General features: G+C 37.9%; 1 protein-coding gene across 1 annotated transcript in view; it reads right to left on the bottom strand.

The window, feature by feature from the left end:
• The window catches only part of GLYATL3 (glycine-N-acyltransferase like 3), a 13,697-nt gene extending 2,479 nt beyond the window's left edge, over positions 1 to 11,218 (bottom strand). The window contains exons 1-4 of the mRNA XM_029945601.1: positions 11,119 to 11,218; positions 6,888 to 6,995; positions 6,028 to 6,154; positions 1,258 to 1,384 (exon numbers count right to left, since the gene is read on the bottom strand). Coding sequence (XP_029801461.1) covers positions 1,258 to 1,384; positions 6,028 to 6,154; positions 6,888 to 6,995; positions 11,119 to 11,196 — 440 coding nt within the window. The 5' untranslated portion in view covers positions 11,197 to 11,218. The remainder of the gene's footprint in view (positions 1 to 1,257; positions 1,385 to 6,027; positions 6,155 to 6,887; positions 6,996 to 11,118) is intronic.
• Positions 11,219 to 14,288: the final 3,070 nt, after the last annotated feature.

Here is a 14,288-nt window from a genome sequence, read left to right as displayed (position 1 = left end):
TAGATGAATCTCTGGAATATTTCCTTCAGAATAATCAGCAGATAGGGGTATAGATGAAACAAGATTAGCCATATATTGCCGGGAGGTTCATTATAGTAGTCTCTCAGCCTTTGTATGTGCTTGGAAATTTTCATAACTTAAAAAATAAATAAAAAGTCCAGTTGCTTTATGTGACTTAAAGTGCCCATTCTTCTTTAGGTTTAGCCTTGTTTTGCTCAAAAATTCCTTCAACATACTTCATAGAAGTAAAAGTAACATTCACTGAGGGGGGTACTTTTCATGATGTTTCATTTGTTTATAAAATACACGTAAGGAAGAAATTATAGGTTAATTTTCGAAAAGAAGAAATTGATTGAGGCTCAGAAAGATGAAGCAAAAGGAAGGTAACTAGTAAATTGCAGAACAGGGGATTTCCAGTAAGAGGGAAAGAAGAGGGGCGCCTGGGTGGCTCAGTTGGTTAAGCATCTGACTTCGGCTCAGGTCATTCTCAGAGTTAGTGGGTTTGAGCCCTGCATTGGGCTCTGTGCTGACAGCTAGCTCAGAGCCTGGAACCTGTCTTCAGATTCTGTGTCTCCCTCTCTCTCTGACCCTCCCCTGCTCACTCTCTGTCTCTGTCTCTGTCTCTCTCTCTCAAAATAAAATAAAGACATAAAAAAATTTAAGAAAAAGAAGGAAAGAAGAATATAGATACAAAGTAACATCTTTTGAAGACTGGATGGATTCTGGAGACAGAATCAGGAATTCTTTCCTGGCTCTGCAATTTACTCCTGTGTATTATTTCAACTCTGTTCAAAAAGGGAATTACACAGTAAAAGCAATCAAGAGGTAGTATATTTAAAACATCTAGTCCCTGGCATCTAAGAGCTCCACACAAATCAATTATTTACCCTCATCCCTGAAACATGAAAAATACAATCAGCACTTTGGGTTCAAACAACAGAGGCTAGTTAGAATTGCCTGGAGGAGGAGCAGAGTTTTCTGTGCATACTGTGAAAAGACAGGACTCCTGAGTTCGTTCCTCACTATGCACAAAGACGTGGGTTTGATTTTTGCCAGAAATTATGAGCAGTCAAGCAGAGCAGAAAAAAAGTGAACACACGCAGACCCACCGGCACATATACACACAGACAGATCTAAACTCCGTGCCTTTAGTCCAAGGTACCCATGTTCCTTGAAAATAGTACATATTCTAGGTACTACTATTTGTACTGCTATGTAGTCAGTCCCAACCCACAAGTAGAAACGTAGTTTACATACAGGGAACTGGTGTCCGGCAGAGGTGAAAGCGGAGAGTGATAAATGGCCCTGAAGGAGGTTAGCTTTACACTTAACTGCTTTGAGTCGGCAACAGCTTTGGAGACATCATATATTTCACTCTGCAGCCCTGTTCATGGTAAGACATAATGAAAAATGTGGGTATTTTATTTGAAAACACAAGCATGAAAATTGTTGCAGTATTTTTATACTAATTACCATCAATACCAGTTTGCCACCATGTAATATCCTAACCACTATATACTTATATATGAATTATTACAGATACTCCCTGCCGGATTTTCAAACATTGTGTGGGATTTTCAAATCCCCATCATCTTGCTCATCATGGTCACGATCTTCCATGAACATTTCTGATGAGAATATCTCTTAGGAATTTGGAGTTGCTTATGGCATTTTCTTGATCTTTCTGACTTCCCTGACTGACCTTAAACTTTTTAAGGTAAGAGAAATTTTATAACTCAAAGTCTACAATATACTACATAGCTAGAAGCATAAAAGAGCTCAACTTTATTTGGCATGACATTCTGACTTAAAGACTCTTCCAGCCTCTTGCCCTAGATGTCCATTACAGAAATATCGAGGTATAGGGGTGCCTGGGTGGCTCAGTCAGTTAGTTGAGCGTCTGACTCTTGATTTCAACTCAGGTCATGATCTCACAGTTGGGGAGATGGAGCCACATGTCGGGCTCTGCACTGTCAGTGTAGAGCCTGCTTGGGATTCCCTCCCTCTCTTTCTCTCTGCCCCTCCTCTGCTCGCGCTTGCATGTGCTCTCTCTCTCTCAAAATAAATAAGTAAACTTAAAAAAATATATCATCAATAACAAATGCCCCCCCAAAGGAATATAAATGTATAAACTTAGTGTTGGTGAGACTTATTCTAAACTTAACTCACTTGTATCCTACACATTTATCACAGCTATACTATATTATCTATAAATCTTTATTCAGCACTTGTCATATGTAAAGCCCTATGCTGGGCACTGTGTCACAGCGAAACAAGAATGGTACGGTCTCTGTTTATCAATGATGGAGCTCATCACATGGAATGTTAGCTTCTGTTTACTGAGAACTGACTTGCTCTGCTTCTCCAAAATCCTATTGTCTCTATCCTTTCCAGTCTGGGTTCTGAGTAATTGGATCCCCTCAAAATTTACTTTCCCACTTCCATCCACCTCTAATGGCTTGTTCCCTCCTTCCAATAAGTCACTTCTTCTTATAGAACACATAAATGTGGGAATAGGAAGTCATATTGAACACAGTGTGGTATAGGAGTCTTGGCTCCTCCCTCAGGGAGTTAAGAGTAAGAAAGATAAGCAGGTCTTCAGGTTAATGCTATTAAAAATCATAGATGCTGTGGCTAGAATCCTATACAACACCTCTGAATTACATCTAAGTAATTCAAGAGACTTTGAGGGAAAAAATAGCTTGTGCTAACCAACGATATGGTAGTTCAAACAGAATTTCTTTTTCCTAAATTAGACTGAACTAATTCTTTATAAAATTTAGACTAACATTTCTTAAAAAACCTTTTTAAATTACAAGATGCAATGAGAAAACTATAAAGCAAATGTATAGCCTAATAATTATATATTTTAACTACTACTAAAGCCAGAAAAAATAGAAATTTACTACCCTTCTGTTTGCTATTCTCCCAATCACAATTCCCTCACTCTCCTCTAATAATAACCATTACCATATTTTTTGTGACAATCACATCTTTGTTTTAAGTTTTATTAGGCAAGCATGAGTCCTTAAACACTAAGATTTTTTTCACTTTTTCTCTAGTAAATATTTTAATTTACAGGTTTTCTTTCAATGCCTAGCTCCCCTACCCCACCTTTAAAAAATTCTTTCAATCCAGTTTGCTAGGTAGGATTTCCATAGTTTGGATTCTGCTGATTATCCTTCCATGGTGTTGATGACTATGTCCTTTTGTCCACCGTATAAATTACCATTGTAACATATGATTTTCTCCTTTCTCCCAGAAGGCATGTCCTGCCTTTGTCCATCCTACCTCCTTCGAAAGGGAGGAGTTGCTCATTGGTTAAGACAAAACTCAGGTCATTTATTAGACCACAGTTGACTGGAGTAGAGTACCAGCAGGGAAGCTTCTGAAACTTTTAGGTTAGTGCTCATATCAACAAGTTCTCTCATGTCCGTGAAGCTAGTAGTGAACAAAAGGGCCTGGTCGGTCTGTCTGTCTGCTGAATACTTCTCTATTCCCTGCCTTTGCATGGCCAACACAAGGAATTTGGCTCTTGCTAGTAAGTTGGTGGGTTAACTTTGATTTAATATTGTTTACAGAAGGCTCTTAGATTCAAAATGACAAAGGCATTCCTGGGCAGAGTATGCTGTTGGTCTGAACACCCAACATTGAAGTAGCTTCACTGCCTAATACCTAATCTATTCAGCAGCCCAACAGTGGCTCTGTGGCATAAGATAAAAGATTGACCATTTCTATGACAGTAGATAGGCTTTTGAAATGTTCATGATTTGGAAACAGCACATTTTTAGGTGCTCTGATTAAAAATAGATAAAGATACTGATGACTTTTCAGAAGCTATTCAAAATTTCAAAGAGAGGGGCACCTGGGTGGCTGAGTCAGTTAAGTGTCTGACTTCAGCTCAGGTTATGGTCTCACAGTTATGGATTTGGGCCCTACATCGGGCTCTGTGCTGACAGCTCAGAGCCTGGAGCTCGCTTCAGATTCTGTGTCTCCCTTTCTCTCTGCCCATCCCTGCTCGTGCTCTGTCTCTATCTCTCTCAAAAATAAATAAGCATTAAAAAATGAATATTCCAAAGAGATTATAGTTCTTACCATAGAAGCCTACAGCTAAGAGGCCACATCAGAAGCCAAAGGTGATGCCTGCACTGATTACTAAATGAGGGGTCTTTAACACTCCAGCTATTTTAGGTGCTATTAACTTACATCTGCCCCATCAAACTTCAGAAAAGATTGTTGTGTCAATTTAAATGACTGTAACTGACTCATGATTAACAGCTTAGCCTTCTGGGGAAAAAATACTGGCAATTACAGGGATGTTCTCTTCTTAATGATAGGTTCAGGTGATCTGAGGACGGTAGGCCTACCACCCCACAGTGTATACAGTTACTGCCATGATTTCTCACACTAAGGAAGAGATATACTCATTTTCACATTAAAGTAATAATGAGGAGAAAATTTTGCTATGTGGGCTAAGTGAGTGGTAGAACCATGTCTCACTTCCAGCCAGCATAACTGGGGTAAATCTGTAAAGGCAGGAGACAGTTTAGAACTTCCACTCTAAGGTCTTTTTGAGAATTTCCAAATGGATTTTACAAAATACCCCAATCTTTAAGTTATGAATATGCATTAGTCATTGTTTGAATGTTGGAGGGAGGAGTTAAGATGTCAGAGTAGTAGAGAGACCCTGGGCTTGCCTTGTCCCTCAAGCACAGCTAGATCGACATCCAACCATTGGGAACACCTAGGAAGTCATTGTTTGCAGGCAGGCAGAAACTTTTCCTTGTGAGAGGGCTTCAGCTGTTTGCTGCTGAAGAAAATTACCAGACTTTATATTTCTAACATGTGGGACACTGCCTTCCTGTCAAATGATCAAGAAACTCATTTTCAATGAAATAGGTAGAAACAGTAACTTTGTTGACTGTATCACCCGCCAATCATTATGAAAAGTTGAATAAGGGGGTGTCTGGGTGGCTCAGTTGGTCAAGTGTCTGACTTCAGCTCAGATCATGATCTCACAGTTCATGGATTTGAGCCCTGTGTTGGGCTCTGTGCTGACAGCTCAGAGCCTGGAGCCTGCTTTGGATTCTGTGTCTCTTTCTCTTCCCTCCCTTACTCTCTCTCTCTCTCTTTCTCTCTCTCATACACACACACACACACACACACACACACACACACACACACACTAAATAAACATTAAAAAAACTTTTTTAAAAAGTTGAAAAAGTGATATACTGAAGCTGAAATTGTCCATCCACACTATTAGAAACTCTTTTTTTAAAATGCTTGTTTATTTATTTTTGAGAGATGGAAATAGAGAGCAACCAGGGAAGGGGCAGAGAGAGGGAGAGAGAATCCAAAGAAGGTTCCATGTTGTCATCATAGAGCCCGAAACAGAACCCAAACCCATGAACCGTGAGATCATGACCTGAGCCATAACCAAGACACTTAACTGACTGAGCCACCCAGGCACCCTCATCACACTATTGGAAGCTCTTAATGTAATTTTGTCTTGGCCAAATGTTCTTCCACTAACATTGATAACCATGCAGTTGTCCCCTTGTAGCTCAAATATACTCTTATCTTACTAAATCATGCCAGAATATCCTATGCAGATCAGTTAACTATCTCTTTCCAGAATCATTTGCTTCAGAAAGAAGAGAAGATCTACCTATTGTCTTATATTTAATTTAGAGTCATTTTTAAATCATTTGTGATAGGAAATGATTAAGAATAATAAACACAAATATGTTGATACTCACTGATATCCATATTACAGTAACAGTGGGGAAAAAATGTCAACTTAAAACAGTCCCATTTAAATGGGCTCTGCATACCCCAAAGATCAAGTCCCATTAGGAATAAAACAGAAGTGTTCTAACAAAACTGTAATACATAAATTGTAACTATATGAAATGTATATATATGTATGAATTTGTACACTTAATATAGGTCATATCTATCTATCTGACATATATGACAAAAATGAGAACAAAAAAGACTGCCTGGAGTCACACTTGATCTTACCTTGTATTTGAAAAACTTGATTCCAGTTGACAAGATCAGGTTCTTCCAACAGCTGTCGGTAAGCACTGACATCCTTGTAGAACACAGCGTAGGCATTAGTATAATGGTCCAGGTTATCTGTCTCTGCCTAGGATGGAAGGCATAATCATAAAATCATACATATATCCTCTAGGATACCCAAATCCTAGGTAGACTAGATGCCATTAGCTGCATATGTCTAGATCATTCCCAGTACCCAAATTAGCCATCTATAATCAATGGCTAGATGAGAATGTCGCTAATATACTATAGCAAGGGAAGGAACAGAAATTTAGGAGCTTTTACTTGATACTTTTTCAGAATTTGGGAAGTTTTAAGATATTTCACATTTTTCTTGGATATTGTTTATATATAAAAATAAGATGGGTACAACTTAATGGAGCTGCCTACAAGAATCAAATAGAACTCTCAGAACTTTCCTAGTGTGGTCAGAGCAGCACACGTTTGATCATGTGAGCTTCTCTTTGGTCTTGAGACAGAATAGGACAGATAATCATCCTTTTCAACCTTCTTAGATATTTCTTTAGATGACCCAAAGTCATTGGTCGCAAGGAATCATCAAACCAGTGGAAAAACTAGTATGCACAAGTATGTATGCTTCATTCTTCTAGAGATTATGAAACACTACGGAATCACTTAATTGAACACATTTAGATTAGTGGTTTTTCATATGTCTGATACTCCAGAAATTATAAACTAGTGGTGACATATGTAGCATGTTAAGCTAACATATGTGGCTATGATAGTTATTTCCCCTTTACCTAATCTTTTCTTTCTAGTTGATGTCAACTCTTACAGTTTTGAGCCTTTCAAACCTGTACCTCTTTCTGCCGCCGGGTCATAACAGCTTTGAAGTCTGGCCATGAATCCACTACCACTTCCTTTTGAAAGGGATTCCCACGATTTATGTTCATCACAGCTCCGTAAACCTGAGCCAGAGAACCCAAAGAAACAAGCCAGTTACATTACTAACTTTTCCAGTTGCGTGTTAACATTTTCACTTCTTCTACTATATAATTGAGGCTGTGAGAAGGAAAATTATAAACATGTACACACATATATACAACATGCACCCATACAAACTTTTGTTATTTCATCCCTGTTTATGAAAACTGATAGTCTATGAAAGTCTATGAAAACACTCCCCAAACTTAGGTTTTTACCATACAGCAGTGAGAGTTACCAAAACAACAGGATGAATAGATGGGTGCTTGGCACATAGGCCAATGGTAAATACTTAAAGAATGAATCAGAATCTGATGTTTGGACGTAGGGCTTACATATGTTTTTAAAGTTCCACAGATAATGTTGATGCTCAGGTAACTTTTGAGGTTTATTATAGTATCTGAAAATAACCTTTTAAATGCAACCACTCCTTCAACCCTGAATTGCAATTAAACATCACTAAGGGTAATCCCCTTTTTAAATAAAAGACTCCTGCATTTGAGATTTGATGGAACAAGGCTCTATAAGCTTCCCTAAGGGTTGTAACTATGTCTCATTCATTATTATATCCATGGAGTCTGATACAGTGGATCAACGGCTTGTTGACTAAACAGTACTAATATTAGAATTCTGTTCTGTGGCCTTTCATATTTATTCTCCACTAAGAATCAAAGATGCCTGCCCTATAAGACAGCTTCCATATGTTATGTTATGTGTGTGCTTATAGAGAAGAGAAGGCTGTGGTGATAACAAGGAGGGCAGAGCCAGTGCTCACTGCAGTATCTTCATAACAGATAAAAGGTGGAAACAATCAGACTGTCCACCAACACTCTAGAAAAAATGAATGAATTTTGGCATATTTGTAATCCATACTCTGGATTACAAAAAAAGAAACTTAATGTTGAGCAAAAGAAGGTAGACACCAAAAGATACTTACTGTGATCCAATTTACATTATATTCAAAAACAGACAAAACCAAATTATGGCTTTAGAAGTCAAGATGATTACTTTTGGGGAATAGGGAAAGGTAGTGTGTGGAAAGGAGCTTTGCAGGGTAGGGAGAAGCCGTGTCTGAAATAATGTTATTTCTTGACTGGAGTGCAAGTTACATAGATATTTGCTCAATGAAAACTCATTGAGCTACATAATTATGTACACTTTCTGGTATGTCTTATACTTCAGTGAAAACCAATTTAAATTCTAAGGACATTGGAACCTACATTTTACCTCTTTCATCACGTCTTGATTTAAATCACTCACCTCAATGACTACAATATTATTCAACTCCCTTCTGTCTTACCCAGTCTGGGACCTCACTCAAATCTTCTCATAAATTATATCTTTCCAAATTTAGTCTGGCTAATACTAATGTGTGATATGGATCACAGTGAAAATCTGAGAAGTAAAGCAATCTGAAAAGGTCATGTTCCATTAATCATTAAATTCTGGGGCTGCTGATCTTACATATATATAGGCATAAGTTCATTAAAATGTTTATTCCCATGACGAAACTATACATCTTTATTCAAAAATGGAACTTAAATATGCTTAGAATGTTTAGAAGGTTAAAAGGGAAAATATCTTTCCAATATTCAGATTGTAAAAGAAAAAGAAACCAACATGATTTGTTTGTAAGAGATTTGCAACCAACTGCAAGATTTCACATTGGTTGAAAGCTAAGAAACAAACTCTTCTAACAGCTGTTTATTTGAAAGGTGAGTGTTGAGAGGAGGGGGGAAGTAGCTAGAGGAAGTAAGGATGCTAGAGGAATGAGCAGTTGGAGTCTGTGGAAAAAATTTGGAGAGCATTTAATCACTGAAATACTAAGATGAGGTCGGTGGGGGGGGATGGGTAAAATAGGTGATGGTATTAAGAAGGGCACTTGTGATGAGCACTGGGTGCTGTATGGAAGTGTGGCATCACTAAATTGTACACCTGAAGCTAATATTACACTGTATATTAACTAAGTGGAATGTAAATAAAAACTTCAAAAAAGAAAAAAAGAGATTATAAACTGCATGACCATAGCCTACAAAAAATGGAGGAAGTATGTACAACAAGACTAATTTTTCTTTATATTTTTTATTCTCTAACGGGCACAGTGTAACTGAAGGGGTATTCTGAAAGTGTGGTCACAGAAACCAAGCCAGGCACTGCATAACAATGAAATAATTGAAGTAAGATAAAGAGAGTCCAAGATAAAGAGATTTTAGTGTATAGAAAATGAGACATTAGGAGTGCCAAGCTAAGCAGCTATGAAAGAGAACAGTATACAAGGAAGATGTTGATTTGTGCCTACAGGCTTCAATTCTTTAACTCTTATTTCAAATGGTGTTATGAGATGCAAACATTAAAAAAAACCCACACAGTTTAGAATTGGATAGCTTGGATTTAAGTCTGAACTCTAGCACTGAGATATGGGGAAGGAATTTAGTAACATCATCTGCAAAATCATAATGTAAACACCTGCCTATTCAGAGTATTAATATTCCAGAGGGATTAATAAATCTTTTAAAGCTCAAATGAGATCGTGTGAAAGATATTTTGAAACATGATACATAGCATTCAGACCAACTCAACTAATCTGAATTCAGAGGTCTTTAAAAAATGAGATTTGAAGAGGTGGAGGTTAATAAGTAATTATTTTATAATCCTGCCAGTGATCAACCAAAAATGTTTTTTGAGTAGTTTGGACAAAGCTCCATGGCAAGCATGGTATGAACAGGGAGTCCAAAAACAGTAAAAAAAAAAAAAAAAGACAATATCTATACTTGGGCATCTGGTAGCTAAGTCACTTTGGGAGAAGCAGTAGATATGAAATCATAGGAACTGAGAACTGAGATTTAACTGATTCTTTACTCGCTTTAACCTTTTTTTTTCGGACTCCAACTTAATTCATTTTTAAAATTGATTAATAGACATCTTACAAAGCAGTGGAAGGATAAAATAAGTTGAAACCATCTGTATGCTAAAGTACTATCCAAATATGATATTTATAATGTAGGGGCCCATCCTCTGTCTTGATGATTATAACATCTTAGATGATCCTGTGAAGGTCATCAAAACCTTTTCAGCTCTCTCCAACAAGAGAGTTGGCCAAACATTTATTCACTTTGGTGTCTGCATTTAGAATGGGAAATTTTGAGGCAGATTGTCCATTTGATACTCTTTTAGACATAAGATCATAAATTATCACTCAGATTTTCTCTACCACACATAGTTTAAGCATGATCGATAGGGCAAGGTGACTAGATTTAGTCAACCTAGTACAGTGCTCAGATCACTTTTGTTAAAAGTCTAGTGTAAATAAGGATTATCCAGTGTATGTGCTAAAAATATAGCTCCCTGGTCTCCATCCTTAGAAATCCTGGTTCATTATATCTCTTCTGGATTATTAGCATGCCGCTCACATTTGCAGTCAAATGCTCTACCACTGAGCTACAACCCCCACCAGTCACATTTGAAAGCCACTGTTGTAGAGCTAACTCCTTGGTCAAGAAATTCAGCCCACAAAGGCAATTTCTTTGCATTCTGATTTTTTTTCTCCAAGTGCTTCAAATATTTTTAATCTCACATTTATTTATAATCTTTGATTAATCTCATTTTCCATGGTAAGTCTGAGCAGGCTCTCATGGACTTGAAGAAGACTTTGACAGATAGAGGCTTGATGACCAATAAAGCCATTAAAAAGAAACTTCAAAAATAATGATCTTGAAGTAATCAGAAAAAGTTTATAATGACCCCTGAACCTCAGCTTCATTGTGAACCTAGGTTATGTTCTTATGAGCAATACCATTTAATCCATGCCCTTCTGCCATCAAAAAAAAGTTCAAAACTCAAGTTTACCTCAGAAATAATCTAGTCCAGTACCCCCTGTATTTTCCTGGACATGATCTAAAGCGGCCGGCAAAAACATAATTACCTGGGCCCTATCTACAATGCATGGGCTCAGTCTCTAGCAGAAGGTGACAGGGAAACAGTATGTTTAATAAGTGCTCTTAAGAAAGTCTTGACATCAGAAAATTTGGGAAACAGCCACAAGTCTGACATTATTTCACAGATTAATAAAATGAAGAAATAAAAATCAAACTCTTAAATGCATAATACCTTGAGTGACTCAGGAAAGTGAATCTTCAACATTTTTTCCAGTGTCAGTAATTTGGTAGAACAGTTTAGCACCAACATCTTCTCCAGAGCTCTAGCAATTCCACACCTAATTAAAAATTTGAAGGTGTATGTTTAATTTTTGCTCGTTAACATTTGAATCTTCTAAGGAGTATCCTTGAAATCCTCTTTTCACCGGGTATACTTTGGAATGCCATGGCTCCCTCTGAAGAGGGAAGGAAAGGATGATGCGGGCACTGGTGGGTGTAACTCAGAGAACATGCAGGAATAGAGAATGTTCATGACCTAATCCTGGAAGGAGGTGACTCTCTATGCTGGGTTAAGCCTTCCTGTTACACACTTTCTCTGCATGTTCACCTCGTCCTTTGGGACACCGTAACAGTTGTGATTTCACATTAGTATTTTTATTAAGTCTGTCTCAAGTAGACTGTGAGCTGCAAGAAGGAAGGCAGCGTGGGGCATCTGGGTGGCTCATTCAGTTAAGTGTCCAACTTCAGCTCAGGTCATGGTCTCATAGGTTGTGAGTTGGGAGCGCAGGGCCTCCTCTCTCTCTCTCTCTCTCTCTCTCTCTCTCTCTCTCTCTCTCAAAAACAAATACACATTTAAAAAAAAAGAAGGAGGGGCTCATGTCTGCTTTGTGCTCCATTATCCTCCAGCACCTACAGGGCCTGGCACATAGTAAAAAGCATTCTAGGTAGTTGCTGAATGGATGATAGGAAGCTCAGAGTAAGAGTCCTATGGTTAAGTAGGGAAACTTCTTTTTACAATGTGGGGCAAAGACCAGAGAAAGACTTGAGTGGGTCAAGTGTCAGGTGGTTATGAGGAACAACTTGCCTAGAAACATCTAGATTGAAGATGAAGAATTAGATGTGAGCAAAGGCCGAGGCTCATTTTATTTATTTTTATTTGTATTAAAATTTTTGTTTAATGTTTATTTTTGAGAGAGAGCAAGCGTGTGGGTAGAAGAGAGGGAGACACAGAATTGGAAGCAGGCTCCAGGCTCTGAGCTAGCTATAAGCACAGAGCCCGACACAGGGCTTGAATCCACCAACTATGAGATCATGACCTGAGCCAAAGTCAGACGCTTATTAACTGACTGAGCCACCCAGGTGCCCCAGGGAGGCTCATTTTAGTGAGATAAAATTAAGGAATGAAAAAAATGGCCTTAATATAATATATTCAATTCAACCATTGACATGCAATTATATTTTCTAGATTGGAGGGGGGGCTCCATATCACCTGATTTTTGTCCCCAATCAGGTTTTGGCTGAGTTAAAAATTTTTTTTCTTTTTTTCTATATTCAGTGTAGTAGAATTTATCCACTTACTCTTAGCATACAGGCACTAGGATGGCAAAGATAATTCAGCTAGATAGGAGAACCTGGTGCTTCTGGGGTTATGGTGGACTGTTCCTGTGCAACATGTTTCCAGAAAGAGGAAGCTACTACTTGATTTCCCTATGTGGTAGCTCTGGGGGACTTTAAGATAATCAGAGTTCGATTATGATTTAATTAAAATCCACCATAAAACTCTTCACTTAGTTTATGTGAGTCTGAACTTGTAAGAATCATATTCTTTTGATTGATCAGGGTCCGTGGGCTCCAGTTAGTTGAGTGGTATTTGTATTCACTATGAGAGTCAGAAGAGATACTAAGGGCCAGCACTAGAAAATCAGGCTTCTGGACCATAGTCTGGTACTCATAGTCTGGGCCACCATTAGAAGCTTTGCAGAAATCGAGAGTTTTTAGAGTTCAGGGTAAGCAAAAGAAGGAGAGGTTGAGCCATCATCTCTTCACCCTTGTATCTGCTTGACTTTTCATTCATTCATGCTCTGAGTACAATTTTAACTTCTTAATAGATCCTCATGTTAAATACATCAAATTATTCTAATTAAGTATTTTTTGAGAGAAAATGAAATAAAATTATTGCATAGAGAAGCTGATCATGTATCTCTATTACATTTGATGTCTAGAAATGTTTTTGTGTCCTGAGACATAGCAAAGTAGCCAGTGCAAACAGAAGAAATTCTAAGTACTTGATGATTTGCTTATTTATTGTCTGATTTGTTCCCCCAAAAGATCTAAAACCACTTATACACAGGTAAAATATATGAAGAAAAATTAAGTTTAAAATTCAAGCAAGGGGAAAATAGAGGTATAAAAGTAATATGGGGTAAAGAGTAAGGCCAGTAGGCACAGCATGTGGATACAGTCCTACATATAGAGTTGATCCTCTTTATTTGTGGATTCAATATTTGTGAGTTCACCTACTTGCTAAAAGTTATCCAGAATCAATCTCAGTCATTTGTGGAAATGCACAGAGTGGTGAAAAATTTGAATCTCCAATGCTCACATTATCAGCTGATGTTGCAAAAGTTGACTTCCTGTTCCAATTCTCATACTTTAAACATGTCCTTTATGTGATTGATTTCTTCACATAAGCAGGTTTTGCTTTTTGTTTGAGGAATTCACTGTTTAAAATGGCCCCAAGCCGTGAGCAGGAAGACCTTGGTTGCAAGCGTAATTTATTCTGGAGACATGCTTATAATCCAAAGCACTTATATATCAAAGTGAATTCCCCCAAGAGAAAGAATGGAAACTCAGATGATTCATTCCACAACCCCAAAATATTCCTATAAAATGATTATAATACTGTAATATAATATAAAACAATAAGGAAAATATAAAACATAAAGAAAAATAAACACATGAACCCTCACTTACCTTTGCACCCTTTGTGGCCGGTGTGAGGGAGATAAGACAGAGGAGGATTACTGTGTAGGACGACTTTCACTATCACTCACTGAAGTTGACTACAGCACAGTATTAATAAACTCTTGTCATATACTGTATTTAATATACCTGCAAGAAGGCAGCAGAAGAAAGGGTCTATATCTGCAGGCAGCCTGACCTAGAATGAAGCCAAGCATTCTTAAGCTGCTTCTTATATGGAAAGGTAAAGAACTGTTCATAGGTGCTTTGAAGTGACAAAAAGTGTACTAGTACCAGTTGTGGGCACCTTCCAACATTCTGAAAAATCACTGATTTCTGCCAAACACTGTGGCCTGAGACCGAGCATCGAAGCATGGGAGACGATCACCCACAATTTCGCAGTGAGCAAGAGAGAGAAGAACCATTGGCTCAGTGGTGATC

The sequence above is a fragment of the Suricata suricatta genome, chromosome 7, assembly GCF_006229205.1.
Source record: "Suricata suricatta isolate VVHF042 chromosome 7, meerkat_22Aug2017_6uvM2_HiC, whole genome shotgun sequence".
In the NCBI taxonomy this organism is placed as follows: Eukaryota; Metazoa; Chordata; class Mammalia; order Carnivora; family Herpestidae; genus Suricata; species Suricata suricatta.
The sequence above is the reverse complement of the archived record's forward strand: the minus strand, read 5'-3'. Positions and strand labels throughout refer to the sequence as shown.